The sequence below is a fragment of the Pholcus phalangioides genome, unplaced genomic scaffold, assembly GCF_987345545.1.
Source record: "Pholcus phalangioides strain wild (caught in Gottingen) unplaced genomic scaffold, Ppha-v1.0 ptg000022l_1, whole genome shotgun sequence".
NCBI lineage: Eukaryota > Metazoa > Arthropoda > Arachnida > Araneae > Pholcidae > Pholcus > Pholcus phalangioides.
In genome coordinates this window covers 40,870,615-40,894,008 of record NW_028301615.1, presented here as the reverse complement: position 1 = coordinate 40,894,008, position 23,394 = coordinate 40,870,615, and the positions used below count along the sequence as shown (strand labels likewise).

The 23,394-nt window shown below is 36.9% G+C and overlaps 1 protein-coding gene across 2 annotated transcripts in view; it reads left to right on the top strand.

The window, feature by feature from the left end:
- stck (LIM zinc finger domain containing stck) overlaps positions 1–23,394 on the top strand; it is a 50,717-nt gene that overhangs the window by 18,393 nt on the left and 8,930 nt on the right. Inside the window, exons 1-9 of one of the 2 annotated variants that reach the window (XM_089250213.1) lie at positions 30–632; positions 3,023–3,148; positions 3,731–3,776; positions 12,107–12,294; positions 14,741–14,812; positions 14,904–14,981; positions 15,090–15,240; positions 15,595–15,736; positions 22,014–22,089. In XM_089250213.1, the coding sequence (XP_089106339.1) occupies positions 313–632; positions 3,023–3,148; positions 3,731–3,776; positions 12,107–12,294; positions 14,741–14,812; positions 14,904–14,981; positions 15,090–15,240; positions 15,595–15,736; positions 22,014–22,089 (1,199 nt within the window). In that variant the 5' untranslated portion in view covers positions 30–312. Of the gene's footprint in view, positions 1–29; positions 633–3,022; positions 3,149–3,730; positions 3,777–12,106; positions 12,295–14,740; positions 14,813–14,903; positions 14,982–15,089; positions 15,241–15,594; positions 15,737–22,013; positions 22,090–23,394 lie in introns of those variants that run through there. The other variant, XM_089250214.1, reaches the window with a different exon arrangement.

Below are 23,394 nucleotides of genomic sequence, written 5' to 3'. Positions count from 1 at the left end.
AATTTCCACTTTTCTTTCTTCTCATCAGAGCATTCATGCGATTCGAGTTTCCTGTGAATGTGCTTCTTTTTTTCCTCCCCCGTAAATGCATAAATGAATTAAGCTAATCAAGATGTTATGCAGCGTGGAATGCACTTGGCGGATGTAGCGCAAGTGGTCTTGGTGGTGTTGTTGTGTTGAAAAAAAATTCGCATTCCTTTCTTTCATTGTTGTTGTTTTTTTCGTGCCATAATGAGTTTGGGTGGTGCGTGGTTGATGATGTGATCTTGGAGCGAGTTGTTATAATAATACGTACAAGTAACATTATCCAAGATGTTTCTGCGTGCTATGAGCGGTTCCTTCAAATCCAAAAACAAACAGACCACTTTGAACGTTAACAATAATAACAACAACAACAATGTGGCGGGCTCTAGTTCAAAACCGAGTTCGGGTCTGAGGTTGAAACCGATTGATGCGAGTCCGCTTTATCAGAGGAGAAAACTCAGCGATAGCAATCGGATTCCCAGAACTACTGACGCCGAGTCATCGGATGGGGATCCCGACTACGCGGAGCCGGGCCCTCCGCCAGTTCCTCCGAAAAACCTCCTCCTCCACAATGGATGCAAATCAACCTCCAAAAGTGAAGTTGAAGAGTAAGTGTGTTTACCAAAAGCACCATATCTAGATTGCAAATAAATTTACGTACATACTATGCAACATAATTGTACACAAATTGAAAAGTAAATGACTGTTGATCAAAGGCACTATGTGTGGAGTAGATGTGCCAACCAAAACACATGGGTTCACTGGATTGTCTTTGGGCTTCTCTATGGGTTTTTTTTATCACTCCCAGGAAGAGTCCAAATTACATTTTATTACAAACATGATTTCTCATGTATGATGATGAAGGTGCACGTGAATGTTTGTACACATGCATCTTTTCTCTTCACACTTTTTTGTTAAGGAAATTAAAAAATAACTGATGCTTTTGCAGCACAGTGTTGCCATTGTGTCATTCTTTGTATTCTAAAGGTCTGTTTACATAAGTTAAGTGATTTAATAGTTAACTAAATTTTACTTTGTGTCAAGTGCTCAAAAACCTGTCCAATGTTATTGGATAATATATACAAGGCCACAACCACTGGTACATGTGCATAGTGCCTACTTAACCTTTCAACTGCCAATGTTTCCAGTTGGGAACATCGGTTTTATTAATTTAAAAATTTATATATTTTGTTGAAGGATAACTTGATTTTTTTTTCCTGAACTCGTAAGATTCCAAACTTAATTTTAAAAAAAAATTCATTCATTTCAGCGCTTATGCTATAAACTTAATTTTAACCACGTTAATCGCCTTATTTTAAGGAAATATAAAATTTAATTTTAATGTTTCTATGGACATGGACAAGTCCAGAAAACATGCAGGAAATTTTTTTTGTCATGAAAGTTTTGATTGATATCTCTAAAGTATCGGAAGAGGAAATAAAGGGAAACAAATTCAAAAAGCAATTCAAATCTGAATTTGGCCGGTAAAAGGTAAATTGAAAAAAAATAAAATAAAAGAATTGACTGTAGGCCTTATTCTACTTATCCACTTGTCAATTAAACCCACGTAAATGGCCCTTAATGTGTACATACATTTTAAAGTACTTGAGAACTTAAAATTATGTTAACCACACTGCACACACGTGCGAATTACTTAGTTCATGACCCTAACACGAGAAAAAATTAAATGCATTGCCCCTAGAAAGAGGGGCACTTGTGGTCCTTGATAATATATAGTCGTTCAAGCGTGAGATGAGAATGACCTGGTCACTTCATGTCAGATGATTCTTGAGTGAAGCGATTGCACATTAAGAATCGCTTGTTCATGACTAATCTTCGGCGTTTTCCTTCTTTTTCCAGAAAAGAATAGAATTGTCCCATGTAAACAAGTATCATCTTGTGGTTGGACGACTGTATTTAAAAAATTGATGTACAAAAAATAATTTTTTAAAGCTTTGTAAATGACACATAGTTCAACCCTTTCCATTCCTTGAGATGTCATTAATTATTTGATGTGTAAAACATTTTCTCCAAGTGCTAAAATTGACATCTATGGATGTCACAGAAATTTGGTATGCTATTTGAGGGGGATTTATAAGTGATGGTCTTTATAGCAATTTTGTGATTGATTGAAACCATCTTATTATTTTTGTGCCATGCATTATGTAGGTTTAGATACATCAACATAGAGCAGAACTTTTGTAATTTGAATTTTTTCTCATAGTATGTAATTCTGTTCTAAGTCTACAAGTGGCTGTGGTGGTCAAGTGGTCATTGTGATGGACTCGCATCGTGAGGAACCATGTTTGAACCCCATTGCCGCCACATTGGTTAACAACTGAAGTTGGTTTTCTTTAGTTCCCAACTTCAAGGCTCCAATGCGAGCCCATCTCCCCTCTAAAATGTCTTGCCGCAAAAAGCAACAGACCTGCAATGGTACAATTATTCAATCATTGCACTTCACTCATAATTAGAAAAATTTATGGCAGCATTACACATAACAAGCATTAAGCTACACAGTTATGAACTTCATGTTACGCTCATAACACGTGCATGCACATTCCAACAGGTACCAATTCATTAGAAATTCTGCAGAGGAATGTGTGGAAGAGGTGCATGTACGATTTAGTAGTAGTCTAAGTCTACAACTCGAACTGTAAATTCAAGCCAAAATGATATCGAATTCCAGAAATGCTTAAAACCCTAAAGCAAAATGCTTCTCATTGTTCTGCAACGAGGCCTCAGCTGACTGGAAATGTTCTGCAGTGAAAATTCTCATAATAGTGTTTTCTAAATTTTTCTTAAAATTCTTTCACATTGCTCTGTGATGTACGTCACAGATTTTGCCGTATTCTGCTTTGTGGCTTATAGGTATTGAAGTTCGACTGTATAGGTTCATTAACTGATTCAGAAATATATCTAACCTATATTTGATTACTTGAAAATGGTTTATGATGTGTAATGGTTTTTTTCATTAAAGTCATTGTCTTCTTTCTAGAGCTGTACAGGAAATATCTGCCATGTCCCTCGGTGCTATGTTCTGTTCACGTTGTGGGGAAGGATTTGAACCTCACGAAAAGATCGTTAATTCTCATGGTGAAGTATGGCATCAGCAATGTTTTGTGTAAGTTGAAAGCACTAGCCTATGATTGTATATGTTCAAATATGTATTTTCTGAGATTTCTCTGTATATTTTTGCATGTGTAATTATAATTCTCATAATCCTATATTGTTGGGGGGAATATATTGGGGAATTCTGTACTGGGTTGGTTATTGGGATGGCAATTGATGCACTTTCTCAAATTGGCATGATTTGAAGTACTTTTGATGGGTGCCCAGCATTTCTATTTGTATGAAGTACAGATGACTGGATCCAAGCAAAGATAATTGGAAAGAAAAGACATTCCTCTGTGGGGAATCACACCACCAACCTCATACTTTCCAGGCGTGCGTTCTACCACACCTGGAAAGTACTACATCTCTGCGTGCGTGCTGACGTAATACTTGAATGACCCCCCCCCCCTGTCACGCTTGTTTTCTTCTTGTCAGTCTGTCTTTATTACAATCAAATATTTGACAGCCATTCCAATAACGGACAAGTACAAAAAAGATCTCTAGGTTTGTGAACACTACATTGTAACAATTTCATTCGATAAAATTAATGACGTTCTCAGAAGGAATTCAACATTTATATGTTTTCTTATAGATGCTGTCAATGCTTTAGATCATTTCCTGATGGGATTTTTTATGAGGTAACGCTTTATTTTTTTTGACAACTAATTCTTTAATTTGTTATCGCACTTTATTCTACAGTATTGTGTATGCTTGGCCCTGAATGATTGAATGAAGGACAAGAGAGGCTGTATACTTTAAATATCTTAGTTTACCCATTGAATTTTTTTCCTAAAACTAATACAGTAGTCCCTCAGTATTCGCTGGTGGGTTACGTCCAGAGTTGATAGCAAAGATGTAAAATATGTGAATAACACAAACCATGAACGTTTGTTTCGTAGACATCTCTCTTATATCTGCTTTGTGCTGCAGAAGTAGATTGGTGGGGGCACTGTCCAGTGATTCTCCGCGATGCTTTTTGGAAAAATATTAATAGGTCTGTAAGCTGTTTCTTTATTTTAGCTAATTTGTTAGAGTATGGTAGCAAGGCTTGCTCTACCAATTTTTCTAAGTGTGAAAAACATACCATAGATAGTGGTCATTACCATGAACTCAAACACACACCTGTGTTTTTAAACTCAACAAATTTTAATTCTGTGAGAAGGGTGATTCAATAATGCGCGCAATAACACGCAGGGGACTAACATAAGACAACCTCCCACTGGAGGGTTGTTACATACACTATCACTATTACACAACACATTTCTCCCCTTCGAGAGGGAGAGAGACATAATAATAATAAGAAATACACAAGAAAAGAAAAGCGAAAGTAGACATCAACTCCATCTTGTGTTGGGAGCAAAAGATAAAAAGTTAGGCGTTTCCATCCCGCCCGGCGTTGTAATGCTAATTACAACCAATATCAATTTAACATAATACAAAAGAAATTAAAAAATGCTTGAAATCAAAACTTGCACACAATACATATTGAAAAAATAATTATGAAGAATCATGAGCATATAACTATAATGGTAATAATACATTTGCAAGATAAATGCATCTTACTTGTGTAGGCATATCCTATCTTAGGCATCAAAATGAACTGAAACAAATCTAAACACATAACTGCTGTAATCAAACACGCGTGATTGATTCAAAATGCAACAAACATATGTGCAGTCAATTCAAATTAATATCCATTCTGAAAAGCTTAAAAAAAACATCATTATCATATGCAATGAAATTATGCAGCTAAAATGCACAAATGAAATTACTAAAATATATCCGATTAAATATGATAAACACAAACACTAGATGATAAATTACATGAAGACCAAGTCACTTCATTTCTCTTGAAGCGGGAGCAAACAAATTTTTGCTATGGATCGTTTGATTAGTCCATTTTTAGTTCGAACAGTCACAACGCGAACCTTGTGATCTGGACCTGGAATGATTTCTTCAATTCTTCCAAGTAACCAGTTACACGGTGGCACGTTATCTTCCTTGACAATCACCATGGCACCTGGTTGCACATTAGATTTTGAGAAGTGCCACTTATTTCGTTGCTGGAGCGAACTTAGGTAGTCCATCTGCCAACGCTTCCAGATGGTCTGAACGAATCGTGTTGTAAGCTGCCATCGAGATAGTCGGTTATCACCAAGGTGGCACAGGTCAGGCTCAACAACGGTGTTAAGCGATCGTCCAATCAAAAAGTGAGCTGGTGTTAGGACATCAAAGTCATTAATGTCTGACGATAGAGGTGTAAGTGGTCTGGAGTTCAAAATTCCTTCAATTTGGGTCATAACAGTCTGGAACTCTTCCAACGTGAGTTTGGAAGACCCAACAGTTCTTTTGAAATGGTGCTTGAAGGACTTGACACCAGTTTCCCACAAGCCTCCAAAATTTGGAGCTCTTGGAGGTAGGAAATTCCATGTGATTTCCTCGAAGGCGAAAAAATTAGCCACAGATTCATCAGGTTTCACAACCATCTGATGAAGACGTTTCAACTCTGTGTTGGCACCGACGAAATTAGTGCCATTATCGCTGAATATTGATGAGCATTTTCCACGTCTAGCAAAAAACCTCTTTAGACATGCAATAAATGCGTCTGCTGTCAAATCTGACACGAATTCTAGGTGGATTGCTTTAGTCACGAAACACACGAATAAAGCAACATATATTTTATGCAATTGACCCCTTCTCTGACCCTTGAATTTTACGTAGAATGGGCCACAAAAATCTACTCCACAAACGTTGAATGGAAAAGTTCTGTTTACTCTTTCCTTAGGCAAGTTGCCCATTATTTGCTCAAGAGTGGTCGGTTGTGCACGGAAGCATGTTACACACTCATGAACTATTTTTCTTGCAAGGTTTCTTGCACCAACAACCCAAAAAGTTTGGCGAACGAGATGCAGTAAGGTTTGAGAAACTACATGCAGGTGTTTACGGTGATAGTATTCGAAAATCAGTCTCGTTAGTCGGTGTTTGGCTGGTAGAATTATCTGGTGTTTTTGATTGTACGAAATGTCTGCTTCATTTATGCGACCACCAACGCGAAGCAATCCTTTCTGATCGATGAAGGGATTGAGATTTTTCAATTTGCTTTTAGTGAAGACTTGAGCCCCTTGCTTCAAGTTCCTCAATTCCTCACTGAATTCCCTTTGGACTATCTGGATTATTTTTATTCTTGCCACGTCAAGTTCTTGGGCAGTGAGTGGACCTGATTTTTTATCTGTCTTAGATCTGGCATTAGAACAAAATCTAAGCATGTAAGCAACTATTTTAATGATGGCTGTGTATCTGCTGGCTTTCGTTATTATGGGTGTTATAACATCATCAACACTTGCTACCAATGAATGTTCAACGGATTTCTTGAATTCACTCGCAAATGTCTCATCCTCTGCTGCCAACGTAGGTGGATCTAAATCAAAACTAAGTTCTGATCTCAAATAATCAGGACCGCTCCACCACAATTCATTGTGAATTAATTTGTCAGGAGACAAGCCACGTGACACCAGATCTGCTGGATTGTCTTCGGATCTAACGTGGTACCACTTATACCCACTAGTTATTTCCTGAATAACTGCCACTCTATTGGCTACAAAAGTTTTCAACAAATGAGGTGAGGTGTTGATCCATGCCAGAACAATTTTTGAATCTGACCACAAAATAATTTTCTTAAGGTCTAACCTTAGAGATTCTACGACTTTACTGATCAATTTGGACAGCAGCACTGCTGCACACAATTCCAAACGAGGTATAGTAGTCACCTTGAGTGGAGCCACTCTTGACTTACTACACAAAAGCTTAACATTGTACACATTTTCAGAAAGACACCGCACGTAAACTGCTGCGCCATAAGCCTCAGAAGAAGCATCGGCGAATCCATGTATTTCAATTGAGTGACCTTCACCAGATAAGCAATAACGATCAATGCATACATCATTAACAACATGCAGGGCAGTAATAAACTTGCACCATTCGGTTGCTTCCTTTTTTGGAAGCGTATTATTCCAGTCCAATTTCAACAGCCACAAACGCTGCATGAATATTTTTGCCTTAACTATGATAGGCCCCAGCAATCCCAATGGGTCAAACAGTCTCGCTATATCCGAGAGAACGGTGCGTTTGGTGTAATCGGAAAATAGGTTTGAGCTTACCTTGAACGTGAAATAGTCCTTTTGGGGATTCCAAGCCAAGCCCAACGTTTTCACAGTGACATTGTCCTTGGCATCAAAACTGTATCCATTCTCGCCATGGTTGACTGCGTTTAGCAGTGTCGAATTGGAACACCACTTGTGAAGTGTCATTCCACAAGTTTGGAGCATCTGTATCAATTGACGCTGAAGCTCTAGAGCGTCATGTAGCTCATGTGCACCAGACAAGATGTCATCCACATAAAAGTCCGAGAGTGCAATCTTGGACGCATAAGGAAATCGAGATTGTTCGTCTAGCGCAAGTTGTTTCAGCACACGTGTAGCTAAATACGGAGCGCAAGCTGTACCGTAGGTGACAGTCAATAATCTAAACACCTTAACAGGATCGTTCAGATTTTCTTTCCACACGATTCTCTGCAAATCACAATGGCTGGATTCAACCAGAATTTGCCGATACATTTTTACAATGTCGGCGGTGAAAGCATATCTATGTTGACGAAATCTTATCATAATTGAGAATAAATCCTGTTGAATGGTTCCACCATTCATGAGCAAATGGTTAAGAGACACCCCTGAAGAAGAGATGGCGGATGCATCAAAGACAACGCGAAGTTTTGTACTCGCACTATCAGGTCGGTGAACGCCATGATGTGGCATATAGTAGGTGTTGTGATGAACTGCAACAGAGGTGAGTTCTTCCATGTGTCCCAAACCCTCATACTCCTTCATGAAGGACACGTAAAGCTTTTTCATATCTTCATCCTTGTCTAGTCGTTTGCACGTTGCGTTCAATCTTCTACTAGCCATAGCCAAAGAATCTCCCAATTGTGTTTGATCTGATTTAAGAGGTAGTTGCACTACATATCTACCTGCCTCATTTCTGGAATGAGTCTCACAAAAATGCTTTTCACAAAGAAATGCCTCAGTACTTTCAATAAGCTTGTTTTCGTTTACGGATTCTAAGTCCCAGAATCTTTTCAAGGTGTTATCTAAATGTTCTAATTCATTTGATAAGTGACAATATCGCACATTACTTTCGGTTTGGTTTTGCACCGCACCGCAAACTATCCAACCAAAAACAGTTTCTTGCAACGATATTTTAGATGTGGTAATCCGATGTTCGCATAAAATCTCAAAGAATATTTCGGCACCCAATAAAATGTCGATTCTATTCGGAACATTAAAGTCGGGATCTGCTAGCCGTATATTCTCTGGAGGGGAAACTTCAGATTTGTTGATATATCTGGAAGGACTGAAACCCATCACTTTCGGAACTATTAGCAACTCCAATGAGCGCCTAAACTTGTCATCTGAAGATGAAATTACCACATGCAGTTTCTGGTTTATGTTTACTGGTAAGCCGCTCAACCCAGACACAGAGACGAAAGTTTTATTTCTTTTCAGCCCAAGTCTCTTTGCGCATTCGGTAGTGACAAAGCTTGACTGCGATGCACTATCCAACAGCGCTCTACATGGTTGTAAACAACCTCGTGAATCCCTCACGTATACCACTGCTGTAGCCAGAAGAACGTAGTTATTCGTCACTTGTCGAGGAGTGCTGTTTATGAGGGTCGATGTGTGACTGACTTCCCCCATCTCATCGGATTGTTTATCAGCAAGCGGGAGTACGTTTGATGCTTGCGGAGGCGACTTTCCTTCTTTTTTTGTTTTGTCTTCTAACAAGTCATTTCTTTTAACTCTGTGAAGGAGGGTGTGATGTTTGTAACCACAGATGTTACAGCCCTTGGACATACATTCATTTACTGTATGGGAGTCATTTAAACAATTGAAACACAGGTGTTTCTTTTTCACTATATTTTGCCTCTCATTTGTGCTTAGCTTATGAAACTCAGAACAATTATATATGGAGTGTTCTAATTTGCATACAGGACATGATTTCCCGTAGTTAGAGGATTTTACAGCAAAGGTCCTCGATTTATTTATAGGTGAATTGCGAGGCTCACGGACGGGAATGGTTCGCGTGATACCTTCCAAAAATTGACATCTGCTTTCCAAAAATGAAATCAAACTGTCCCAACTAGGAATTTCTGTAGATTCTAGGGTCATTTCAAATTGTTTTCTTGTTTCTCTGTCCAATTTTCTGAGAATTAAATTGGATAATATTACTTCACTCAGAGCATCTGTCTTAAGATTTGCAATGTTTAATGCTCTCAGGTGCTTTAAAACGTTGTCTAGCAAGGCTCTCAAATCTTTAGCCGACTCTTGGGTGATTTTAGGGATTGAAATTAATGCATTGATATGCGTATCAACAATCAAACGTTTGTTTTCAAACCGTTTCTCTAGTGCAGAGAATAATGAATCAAAGGTGTCTTCAATGCTTTGAACTTGTCTAGCTTCACCTTTCAAGGCAGCTTGTAAATAATACAGTTTTTGTACATCGGAAAGGTTAATATTTTCGGTGATCAGAGAATTGAATTGATTTTTGAACAAGGTCCACTCTTCATATTTACCACTAAATTGTGGCAGGGGAATTTCTGGCAGTTTTACGTTTTGCTTAGAAGTATTAGTTTCGATTTTACTGGGAACGAAACTCAACAAACTCAAACGGATTTCAATGTCCTCTAATTTTTCTTCAATTTCACAGAGCTCTAAATTTAGAACTTCGAACTCATCATCTTTTAACACTTCATAATATTTCAATTTCAACTCTTCAAAATTGTTTTTTGTCGTGTTTAATGTTTCTTTTCTACATTTAATTACTGCCTCACTAGCACTTTCATTATCTGACAAGAATTTATCAAGTCTGGTGATTTGGGCCTTGACGTTGCCCTTACGTCGACTCAACACAGTTAAATTCGCCATCGTGCGAATCGAAATATGAATTTGGTGAAATTCTACTTACAGTTTCTTGTGTAGAAAAGTTGAGTATCCAAAGTATCCAAAGTTGAGCTAATTCACTAATCAACTATCAATCTATAGGTTCACTGATGCTCGATTCACTAATCAAATATCAATCTATAGGTTCACTGGTGCTCCTGCGACGACGGACCAACGGCCATGGTCATTACCATGAACTCAAACACACACCTGTGTTTTTAAACTCAACAAATTTTAATTCTGTGAGAAGGGTGATTCAATAATGCGCGCAATAACACGCAGGGGACTAACATAAGACAACCTCCCACTGGAGGGTTGTTACATACACTATCACTATTACACAACACATTTCTCCCCTTCGAGAGGGAGAGAGACATAATAATAATAAGAAATACACAAGAAAAGAAAAGCGAAAGTAGACATCAACTCCATCTTGTGTTGGGAGCAAAAGATAAAAAGTTAGGCGTTTCCAGATAGGTCTCCCATGAAAACAACCCATTGCCAATTCATAGTGAAGAAGCCCTTGCTCTTTGTTTCTCATAATGAACTTATATGCTATTTCTTAATCTTGATCATGTTCATAGGTTTCGTTTCCAGGAGCTGCCAAATTGATTAATCCTTTCTCTGTTAATTTCTGATTTGCTGTTAATTAATCCACATCATTCAAGCCTTCATTCACTTGATATGCTAATGTGTTATTGTCTTTCATAATCTATGGCTCTCTGTAGTAGAGGATGTACCTTCATGCACAAATTTGACCAAAAGTTCTAACACAAGATGACTGTTCCCATTTTCATAGCTTCCACAGCCCTAGCAATAATACTAATGGCATCTATAAAATTTGCATCCTCTTGGATCGCCTGCACAATTATCGAGTAATGTTTATAGATAGCCATATAAATGTTCGCATAGCATCTGATCAACTAGCTGAATGTTGGATGTTAAGTTAGAAGTCATACAAATGACTTAAATGCCATGGTGTTCAGGGTCATTACTCAGTATCCAAAGAACTTTGAATAGCATGTCATCATTGTCAAAGCTCCTTCTGAATTCCAAAACGAAATTTTTATACCAATCTAAGGAAAGTGTTTTCTTACTCCAAGCTTTTCTATTGTTCTTAATTAATATTTTATTCTGTTACAAAAATTAGTTCTGCAACAGTGTTTTCCAGAAAACTGGAAAAGGGAGTGTGAATATGAAAACCGAGAATACAAAACCTGTGAATACAGTGAGAGTGCTTATTCAGTTGACTGAATAAGTATACTCTCACTTTACTTTTTTTTCACTACAGTACAATTTTGAAAAGTTAATTTGAAAAATTTCAAACCTGTAAATTTGGCTCTTGAGTTCGACACTAATGATTGTAATGATGAAAATGAGCTTGCAAATTTTGGACGTACCTTTAAAATGACTAAATCTGTTTGATTTAGATGAAACAAATGAGTGGAATTTGAAATTTGAAATGATATGAACCTCTCTGCTGCATGATCATATTGCCCATTCTAAGGGTTGAAACCCATTTTGTGATTTTTCCTTGGAAAATTTAGGCCTACCATTTCACTGTCTTAAAGCACTGGAATGAAAATGGTAACATCACATTTTCAATTTTATCTAAAAGAAAGGTTAGGCAGTAAGATTGAGCAAAGGGGAAAAAAAAGCTGTTCCTGATTTTTTTTTTTTACTTCTGTGCTCATTTCCAGGAATTGTCATATTTCTTATGCAGCGATGCCTTGCAATTTAAACTGCAAAGTTTTTGGGGGGGGGGCACAATACTTTCCAATAATTTCATGCATGCATGCACAATTCTTAGAAATTTGAGTGCCAAATTTCGAGGCACCATTGTATTTAGATTTCCTACCCAGTGATATTACATTTTGAATAATACTTTGTTTCTCTCAGTGTGTTTGCATAGCAATTAATTCCACATTATTGTTAAATTTGGTTGGAAGTTATCATTGATGCTTTCCTTCCCGCAGTTTGAAGGCAGGAAATACTGTGAACATGATTTCCATGTTCTCTTCGCACCCTGTTGCGCCAAGTGTAGTGAATTCATCATTGGTCGAGTCATAAAAGCAATGAACAACAACTGGCATCCCAACTGCTTTAGGTGTGAATTGTGTCAGATGGTTCTTGCTGATCAAGGCTTCATAAAAAACTCTGGAAGGTATGTTCAAGTTTTCTCTATTAAATTTATGAGGAAAAACAGATGGCTATATTTCAGTGTTATGCCATCAAAATTTCAACTAGTATTGCAAAACTTTTTTCTTTATTCATTGTTTATGATTTTCTCTATAGTCCTGTATGAGGGCTATTCGATAAGTCTGTGATGTAGTGGGACTAGTATTTTATTTTCAGTTAGGCTTATCACTCTGCATTTGATTTTTATTTGAATCCCCTTCCCTTATAGCTACTTATGGAAAATGGAGAAGAAACAACTTTGTATCACAAATCAAATGTGATGATGTGACTGTGTGATATATTTTGTTTTGCATAATTTCATAACGGGATGTTGTATTCTCCATTATTTTATGTGAATTTTCCAAGGTCAAGAACTAGTTTAAATCAGGGCTGGACAAATCCAAGTGCCAGGTCACCATGGCAACTAAAAAATTGAGATTGGAAAAAATAGACTAAAAAAATCAGACTTTTCTTCCTTCCTTTGTTGTATCATTTAAATGACAAAAAACATCTATTTCTGTGAAGTAAAATGAAAAAATTCTTCATAAAACAAGAATTATTTTCAGTCACAACGATGAACAAGCTCGCTGTTTTGTGATTGTAGCCACTACATTGTCTGGTTCCTCGAAAGCAGAATGTTCTGCAATGAGAGAGTCCTCAGCTGACTGGAAATGTTCTGCAGCAAACACTCCCATATAGTGTTTTATATTCTTTTCTTAAAATTCTTCCCAAGATTGTTCTGCGACATACACCATAGTTTTCGGCATACTCTGCTTTGGATGTCTGATTTATGATATGAACCCCACCTTTACGTGGCATGAAGCCTCTGTTTTGGCCATCATTTTGCCTGTTGTGGCCTTGTATTTGTATTTAACAATCCCTTTACTAAAAGATTCATCGAAAGACTGGTTATTTGGGGATATGAAGATTACAAGGAAGAAAATTCATCACTGCCCCCACAGGGACTCGAACCCCTGTCTCTCGCTTGCTGGACAAGTGCTCTGCCATCTAAGCTATGGAAGCAGATAGAATATTTCACCCTTAGAGCGTATATATATGTTGAAAGGCACCGTACATGGGCGGCATCAGCAATCAACTAACAGGTCGTGAATGACAAGTTGGCCTATGTCAGATAGAATATTTCACCCTTGTAGTGTATATATATATGTTGAAAGGCACCGTACATGGGCGGCATCAGCAATCAACTAACAGCTCGTGAATGACAAGTTGGCCTATGTCAGATAGAATATTTCACCCTTGTAGTGTATATATATATGTTGAAAGGCACCGTACATGGGCGGCATCAGCAATCAACTAACAGCTCATGAATGACATGTTGGACTATGTCAGATAGAATATTTCACCCTTGTAGTGTATGTATATGTTGAAAGGCACCGTACATGGGCGGCATCAGCAATCAACTAACAGCTCGTGAATGATATGTTGGCCTATAGCTTAGATGGCAGAGCATTTGTCCAGCAAGCGAGAGACAGGGGTTTGAGTCCCCGTGGGGGCAGTGATGAATTTTCTTCCTTTTAATCTTCATATCCACAAAAAACCAGTCTTTCGATGAATCTTGTATTGACAAGTGGAGAGGACATTTCCAGGCAATCCCTTTACTCTACAGATGTGTGTCTATCAGGTTTGTTATCTGATTTTGAAGGACCGGACAATTCATATTATTTTATAAGGATTAAAAAAACTCAACCATTGTGAAACCTGGTGGTTGGAAACACTAACGGGACAGTTAAAAGTCCCGGCAGAGGACGCTGGTAGTAAGGGGAATGGCTTGGAGTTCTCAAAAAAGACTTTAAAAAAAAAAAAAAATTAAATCATTCATCCCTCTTCATTTTGAACACACTGGAGAAGAAACCAATAATTTCTGGCAAAAAAGAGGGGGAAGGGGGAATTCTGCATGGCTTGGCTATCAAATATCAACTCAGTCTGCGCAGCAGAAAAAATTGTTTGTATGTGCCAGATGTTGTAGCTAGAGTGAAGTTGAGTGCCCGCTCTTAAGTCTGAATCAACTTTCTGATTAGTTGCGTGCAAAATAGTACATCAGTTAGTACTATAATACTTAATACTTATATAGTACTTAATAGTACTATAAGTTATCATCAGACTAAAAAGACCAGAGTTATTGTCAATATTTGTTAATGATAACTCGACACTATTGGCAATAATAACTGATTGCATTACTATTAGGTTAACTTCAAACAACGCTCTGGGGAAATCTCAATAAACCAGTTAAATACCTTCTGATTCTGTAAGTAATCAATCAGAATGTTACACCAGACTTGCAGAGAGATGTTTCTTTATTAGTGTTGGTTTCTTGTTTATTGTGATAGCATGGCTATTTTATTTGCTCTTACTAACTGAATGAACCTTGCATTTTTTGCTCTTGTTACTTTATAATGTATACACATTTTTAGGGCATTGTGTCATGCGTGTAATGCCAAAGAAAAAGCAGCAGGAACAGGGAAATACATATGTCACAAATGCCAGTAGGTATCTCTGAACTTTTGTCTTTGCATTTTATGCATAATGCCAAAAATTAAATTTTTTTGTGAACTTGAATTTTTTTTTTTCTTTCAGTGCTATAATCGATGAGGGTGTTCTCAAGTTCAAAGGAGAACCATATCACCCTTATCATTTCAATTGCACAGCCTGTGGGTATGGTATATTTTCAAATGTGTAATTATATCGCGGATTTATTATGTTTAATGAAATGCAAAAAAAAATATCTTTCTAAAATGTACCTACTTTTTATGTGTATTACAGTATTGAATTGAACGCTGATGCAAGGGAAGTGAAAGGTGAACTGTATTGTTTGAGATGCCACGATAAGATGGGGATACCAATCTGTGGAGCTTGCAGGAGACCGATCGAAGAGCGTGTTGTCACAGCTTTGGGAAAAAATTGGCATGTTGAAGTACGATTTTTCTTTTTTTCTTTGATAGATTTCTTTAAATAATAATGTAATCTATGTTTTCATAAAATATCTGTGTGATCTATCCATTATTGTTGATGCACATCTTTTCTGAAATCCAACACATGCGCAGTCAAAGACTAGCACATTATCCACTTAAAAACTTTCATTCATTTTGCTGTATTCACTCTGAATAGTACATCGATAACATTTTTTGAAGACTAGTTATACTTGCCCAATAAATTATTACTTATTTTATGGATAAGGCCTTTAAAAATGTTCACTAAATCAAACAATATTTTTTGAGGAAGATGAAAAGGAATTTCATATACTCATGATATACTTCTAATTTTTCAGCATTTCGTTTGTGCAAAATGTGAGAAACCGTTTCTTGGACACAGGCATTATGAAAAGAAAGGACTTGCCTATTGTGAAATTCATTATCATCAGCTCTTTGGAAATTTGTGTTTCGTGTGCAACAACGTCATCAGTGGTGACGGTAGGCATTCTGATTCAATTTTTCACTAAATGAAATCAATATTGTAGTTTATATTGAACTTATATATATATATATATATATATATATATATATATATATATATATATATATATATATATATATATATATATATATATATATATATACACTGCTGGCCACCCAAATTGCAACACCAAGAAAGACAAGAGATATCGCAACAATATTTATTTTGTAGATAACATGTTGACCAAGCATCAAATGATTAAATTTATAGACTTCTGTGAAGTGTGGTTCCTGCCAAAATCAGTAGCCACAGTAGCCGCCATTGTTGGAGATCACCGCTGCCACACGCCTCGGCATTGATTCAAAGAGACCTTGGATGTGTTCTTGGGGTACAGCAGACCAAGCAGCTTCCACGCGTTGCCAAAGTTGATCTGGTGTGGCAGCTGGGGATGTAATCTGGGTCAATCGTTGAGCAACCATGGACCACATGTTTTCTATCGGCGAAAGATCCGGAGAGCGAGCTGGCCAGGGAAGCAATTCAATCTGGCGATTGACGAAGAACCTTTGGACAATGCGTGCCACGTGTGGTCGCGCATTATCCTGTTGAAATATGGCTGTGGGCAAGCCCTGAAGGTAAGGAAGGACAACTGGCTCCAACACCTCGGAGATGTAGCGCTGGCTTTTTAAAGTACCGGCAATGCGTACTAGAAGAGTGCGAGAGTGATATCCAATACCGCCCCATACCATAATACCCGGTGCAGTACCAGTGTGGCGGTGCATAACGCAGCTGTTCAGCATCCTCTCTCCACGGTGTCTCCAGACTCGAATCCGACCATCGTGGTGTTGCAGACAGAAGCGTGACTCGTCAGTAAAGACAATTTCTTTCCATTGTGCCGTCCACATCCTTCTTTCATCGCACCATTGGCGGCGGAGACGTCTGTGGTTCTGCGTCAAGGGTAGACGAAGCAATGGACGTCTTGCGGACAGACCACTCTGCTGTAAACGGCGTCGAATGGTACGCGCAGACACTGGATGATGCGGTACAGACTGAATGTGCTGTGCTATGGTTCGTGATGTGGCTGAGCGATCCGTCACTGCCATACGCACAATACGCCTGTCATCACGTGAAGTGGTGCACTGAGGTGGATGCGATCGAACACGTCGGTCCGTCGTACCCTCCTGCATCAAACGATCACATATCCGCATTACAGTTGTTTGGTTTCGTCCAACACGACTACCGATTTCCCTGAAAGATAATCCACAATCTCGGTAGGCCACTATCCTTCCTCTGTTGAACTCGGATACTTGATCAAAAGATGATCGCTGTTTTCTACGAGGCATAATTGATCGTCTTTTTGAAAAAACCACAAGAAAAACACAATTGCCGTACTTCAAATCGTCGAAATCTCCAAGCCTTAAATAGCGCTTTGAGGTGGCGCCACAGGCGCGCGTGATGTGCGTCTGCGCTGAAATTCTAATCATTTGCATATCTCACCTCCGCTAATGCATGTTGTAAATTTCATATTATTTGCATGCTTCCTTCAGGGTGTTGCATTTACGGTGGCCAGCAGTGTATATATATATATATATATATATATATAAAATCTGGTTTTCTTCCGATATACAAACAGTAGATTCCCTCCACGAAAGCCAATTGCAAAGATATTTTTAGTTAAACTATACTTTGATTGTTCTCTGTTGGAAGGTGGGTTTGTGAATGTAAGGATGCAAAGAACAACTCATGATGAAAATATAACAGATTTTTTTATTTAAACGAACAAACAACAAATTACAAGATATAAATATATAATATATACAAACATAATTTACACAAAGACAATGACACAAAACATATTAGTTCCTTTAATTTATTATACAGATTGTCTAAGTTGCGTACGTGTTCGTAATACGCTCCTCCCCAGACACATATTCCATAATTTATATTTGAATAAACCCATGCATAGAAGATATCTTTCAAGAAGTTATTGTCAACTATGTATTCAAGTTTATATAAATCCTGAGTGTATATATATACATACATTCTGATTTTTTTTTATAATTTTTTCACTATATGTTCCATTTTAGGTTATCTTGTATAACTATTCCTAAGTATTCATAATTAAACACTCTACCTATTTCTTCACAATTGCATACTGATATAGTTTGAGATTGACAGTGAGTGTGTAATTTTACGTGAATTTCTGTACTGTAATTTATATTTCTTGTTTTCGTGCACATAAATTTAATTTTTTGTGTATTTATTTTTAATTTATGTTTAATTAGCCAGTGATTTATTTTTGTTAGATCCTTCTCCATTCTTTTAACCTAACTATATATTTCTGTATCTTCAACATATAAAACTGTCATCTGCAAAAGATATAATACTACCATTGCGATTTAATTTACTTAATTAATTTATGATAGAAGGTAGGTATATTATTAACAAGAGATTAAAGGTTACATGACGAGAACAAATGCATCAAACACATTACATTATATAGAAGGGGGGGGGGGCTGCAATGAAATAAAGCATCACTTTTTACTGTTTGGTGATTAAAATTGAACTTTTTTTATTGCAATTTTTTGCCTCCCCCCCTTCCGCCTTATGGTCCATATCATGTGCATTCCAAGTTTCAACAAAATACATCTGCCAGAATATATGTAGCATAGGTCACTACCATACATGAGTAGTGTCCGTTTAATTATAAACACCATATACTCCATCTGTAATGACAAATCCTGTGTAACAATATTTTTCTCCAATCTCTTGACAATCATTATACAGTAGAATCGTGTTTTAATGATCACTTTTCTTTTCCTCTCAGATAAGTTTACATAAGAACAATGCAAAAACCTGGAATTTTTTTATAACGAAGTGAGATTTCTCCAGTCTGATGGAGTTCGTTATAACAGGATTCGACTATTAAAGTTTTACTGTAATATGGAAGTACATAGGCAGGGCTTAACAATTTTAAAAATGATTTATAGGCTAGCTAAACTTCTTAAGAGCAGGGTTGGAGGGTTTTCGACGTGCAACAGTTTGCCCATCAGAAACCTCTGTAAAAAACTGCCAAAAACCTTAAATATTGCTTTTCAATATAAAAATTCCCATTGGAAATACGTTAATTGTGCATGTAATGTTTAAAATGACGATGTTGTACAAAGAATAAATACTTAATGAGTTTAAAACAATTTTCTACTCTCTGCAGAATTATTTTGGACAATATATTTATATGCTTTTTTTCTTATTAAATATACAATTTGAATAAAGCATAGCATAAAAATTGAAGGAAAAACTATGAAATGATTTGATATTCTTCAATGATTCATGGGAATCTTTTTCCCAGCCACCGCGTTGGGCATTTTGCCTGTTGTGGCATTGTATTTGTATTTAATTCAAGATGATTCTTGACCTTCCAAAATTTCTTCAACGGCTTATTTTATGTGTACAGGTATAAACATCTGCTGTACTCTTTTTATAACAGGTGTTTATAAAAAAAATAGAGTTCTTTTACACCATAGGTGTAATACTGATTTCCAGGCCTGCAGTCAGAAATTTCTTTTAGAGGGGGACCAAAGTGATAGAACAATTGATTTGGCCATCTTTTCCCTATTTTTTCAGTCATTTTCTCACATTTCCCCCTCCCCACCTCTCGCTATGACCTCATTGATATATGTTTTTAAATTATCTGGATAATCACTGGTACTTAAAACGATACCCTTGGGCATGACATTAGAACATATCTAGCTATCAAAATACTAAATTGTAGGGGGGCCAATCAAGTATTACGGCAGCAAATTTTTAGCCATTTTTGACTCCCTCCCTCTTTTGTCAGCAAAACACTGACCTCCTCCCTCTTTTTCATCAGCAACTTAGAATATTTCATATTTTCAAAACAAGTTGGTTGATGACATAAGCAACCTTCAACCCCCCCCCCCTCCCCCCGATGCTGACATAATACTTGAATGACCCCCAGGACTAAAATGTCCTTACAGTGCTGGCTTGTATATGATGCTTAACTTATTCTTAGTGCAAAAGTAAGAGTAACTAAGTTTGACTATATGATATAGTATATTTACTAGCATTTATAATACAATGGTTTTTCTAATTAACGCTGTATCTAAACATGGAAAACAATGCTGTGGATATCAAGGCTTGCCAGCTCTGCTTTGATTGAAAATACAGTAGAGCATCGATTATTCAACTACCGAGCAACCGATGTTTCGGTGGACCAGAAGTGTTCTAGTCGGCAAATTCACTGTCTTGAGACAGTTATAAACATGGCTAAAAACTATTAGAACAACAAGAAGAATGTGATGCTGTCCAATTGCTGTCTTTTAAAACGTTTGTGAAATTTAGTGGCAAAAAAATTAAGTTTCAGCTCCAAAGCAAAAGAATATTTTGGACTTCTTTTCCTAAACTGTAAGCCTACTTTAATGGCCATTTTGAACTTGTTAAACTAGGCTAGTCAGTTCTCTGTGTTATTTGTAAGACGTGTGATACAAAATGTATAAAGTTTTGTGTTTGATATCACTGTTTCATAGCTGCCAATTCTCCCGAATTTTAGCTTCATCTCTCGACCTCCCGAAAAGTTCATAGTTCATAAATCTCTCAAATTTTTACAAAAACCACAAATAATCCCTAATTATCCGTAAAAATTCCCTACTTCATTTAAAAATAATTCCCGCTTCTGAAAACAATCCCTAAGCAATTTCTTGTGAGGCAAAAAGTCTTTTGCCTCTGTTTTTTCCCTCTTTCGTAATGACGTCACACGTCGTAAATGGGGGGGGGGGAAATAATGGGAAATTCCTTTTTTAAGGAAGTTTTACAAACCCTCTGATGATAACAAGTGTCTTATCGTGCAGGGCCAATAGTCCTGGATAATAATTGAAAATTATAGTGACGCGCATGTGGTCAAAACTTCCTCTTTTGTTGAAGTTATGTACGTGCGATAACAAAACATGAATACTGATAAGCAAAAAAATATTTAATCAATTTTAAAGATACTTTTCCGATGAATTTTCCTTTCATCAAACGTTCCAGAAAGGGCCGACTTTTTTTTTGTACAAGTTGTGTTAAGGATATAAACATCGATCATGGTGGAAAGACTGACGTAATCACCCATGTGAAATCAAAAAACATCAAGCATCACAAAAAGTCAGTGTTTTTCAAAAATTGACGCTTTTTTTCCTTCATCTTCCGATGATTTTGGGGTCATTCACACAAAATTGCAAATTATAATTGGCATTTTATTTTAATTATTGTAATAAATTAATTTTCATAAATAAAAACCCACATTGTAAATATGCAAAAAAATAAGTTTTTCATTGTGTTATGTACTGTGTTCAAAACATTATCCGAAAGTATTCATTTAGGTTTTTGACAGTTTAAATCTGTTTTTGATGTCAAAAACCCAACCCTGCTTAAGAGCTGTTGTATTTTGGCAACAAGAATGCTTCCACTACTCAGGGACAAACACAGGATTGACCTTTGGAAAGAGAGGGTACAATGAATATCTTCCAGAGAAATTTTAAATTACAATTTTTGTTTATTCCCTCCCCCCCCCCATACACCTCTGCCACTACTACTGTGAAAACTGTAGTCAAGACAGCTGCACAGTGTCTATTCTATTCTTTCTGCTTCTGTGTTGCCTTAATACATCTATATCAGAAATGAAGGGCAGAATGCCCATTTTCCTCAGTTCTGAGATAAAGCAATTAATTTGCAGCACTTTTGTTACACTGCACACCAGTATAGCAGTATAGGATTCTAAGTCCTATTTCAATGAATACACAAAGATACTCACTTTATAAAACAAGTGAGCTCCATAGAAATACATAGTAAAAGAATATTTAAATGGCGCTTCTGTAAATTCTCTTTTTCTAACATTATACCCTTTCCCTCCTGGTATATAATACAGTATAAAACACCATATTTTCAATTGGCTTTATTTCTCGGATAAAACAGAGTCAAGTGCGTGTCTATTTTTTCTGAGGAAAAACTGTCAAAAATAATGTTTATTATTATTTTTCTGTCTGTGTTTATGAACACGCTGACACAAACATTTGTCCTCAGGCTAGATTTAGTAATCGGCATATAAATTTATGGGCACCCATATAAATTTGTAAGTCTCAGTGGCAAACGTAGCACCTGGGGTTAGTCGAGCGCCATACATAGTTCATCTGACGATTCTATTGTCAAATCGTTGTATAATTTTTAATTCAATTCTCCCAATGTTGATTGATAAGAGGGTATCTGTTAAATGTATTTAAGTAATTATTTTTCTTTTTTCAGTGTTCACTGCGCTGAACAAAGCTTGGTGCGTAAATCATTTTGCTTGCTACATATGTGACCAGAAGATGAGCCAAAAGTAGGATTTACTATCAATATTAGTGTTTTTTCTATGCATTCTAATATTAATTTTGGGTTGTGTGTGCCTCTGTTCGTGCGTTTCAAAGAAGTTCCAATGCAAAGCTAAATTCTTGGTTGTTTATTTCTGGCACTGAAAGGGTCCCAAGGTAACATCTTCAAATGTTTTGAAGAAAAATTTCCGCTGATTCTACTCATTCAAATATACACAAAAATATTTTATAAAAAAACTCTGCTGAATTATTATGAGTCACTCAAAAAAAATGCGTAAATGTATTAATGTTTTGAACGTCAACAAAGGCAGAACAAATTAAAAAACCCTGCAACCCTAGAGTGTTAGTGACATCATTCAAGCAACACATGATCAGGTACAGCGCAGACAAAGAAGGTGGGGGGGGGGAGTAATAATTGGTTTAAAATGTATGCTAGGTGTGTTATGATCAAAAGTTTGATATTGCTAAGTGTGAGAAGCAATAGCTTACAGTTGACATTTGTAATTTTTGCGGCTTTAATAATTGCACTCTATCATTACATTTTTTTGTGTGTGTTTCTGGGTGAGGTGTACTTAACTTTTTTGATAATTTTTTTTAGGACACCACTTTGGGACCTTTTCCTTCTTAGCCGTCCTATAAAGTTGTCTTTTCATTTTTTTCCCCAAATTTCACATTTCCATTTTATGCATAGGGTTATAAAAATTAAACTTAATAAAAAAAATTTAAAAATGAACATTTCAGATAATGTGCTGACCAATTTGCCCGCTGTACAATCGTGTGGGCATTGTGCTGTACTCTCATCCTGAAGATCCAGGTTCGAACCCCATTCACGACACTGTGGTCACCTGAAATTGGTTTTCTGCAGTTTTCCAGCTTCGAGGCGTGAATGCGAGCCGGTCTCCCCTGTAACGATGTAACGTTACGTCCCGGATTCTATTTTTATCTTCCAAAATAATTTCGCTAGACAGATGACAACAATGATTCAACAACTATTTCGTTTTCTTAAGACTTTTAATTCGGCATTAATCTTTATATTTTACAACATTTTAAGCCAACAGTAAATTTGCTTCAGAGTTTTAGCATTAGCATATCACAGATTTCAAACGTTCTCACTTGATCGGTCCATCGATTACAGCCTTCTGGATGTCACTATCACAAGAACGTGAACAGTTCACTTCTTGATTTATCTGTGCGGTCTCTTGGAGAGGGGGAGCAGCATCCCCCCGCAGCATTGCAACAGCATCAGGCATCCGAAGAGATGAACCCGACGAATAACCCTTAACGGATGAGAGCTGACATCTCGTAGACACTTC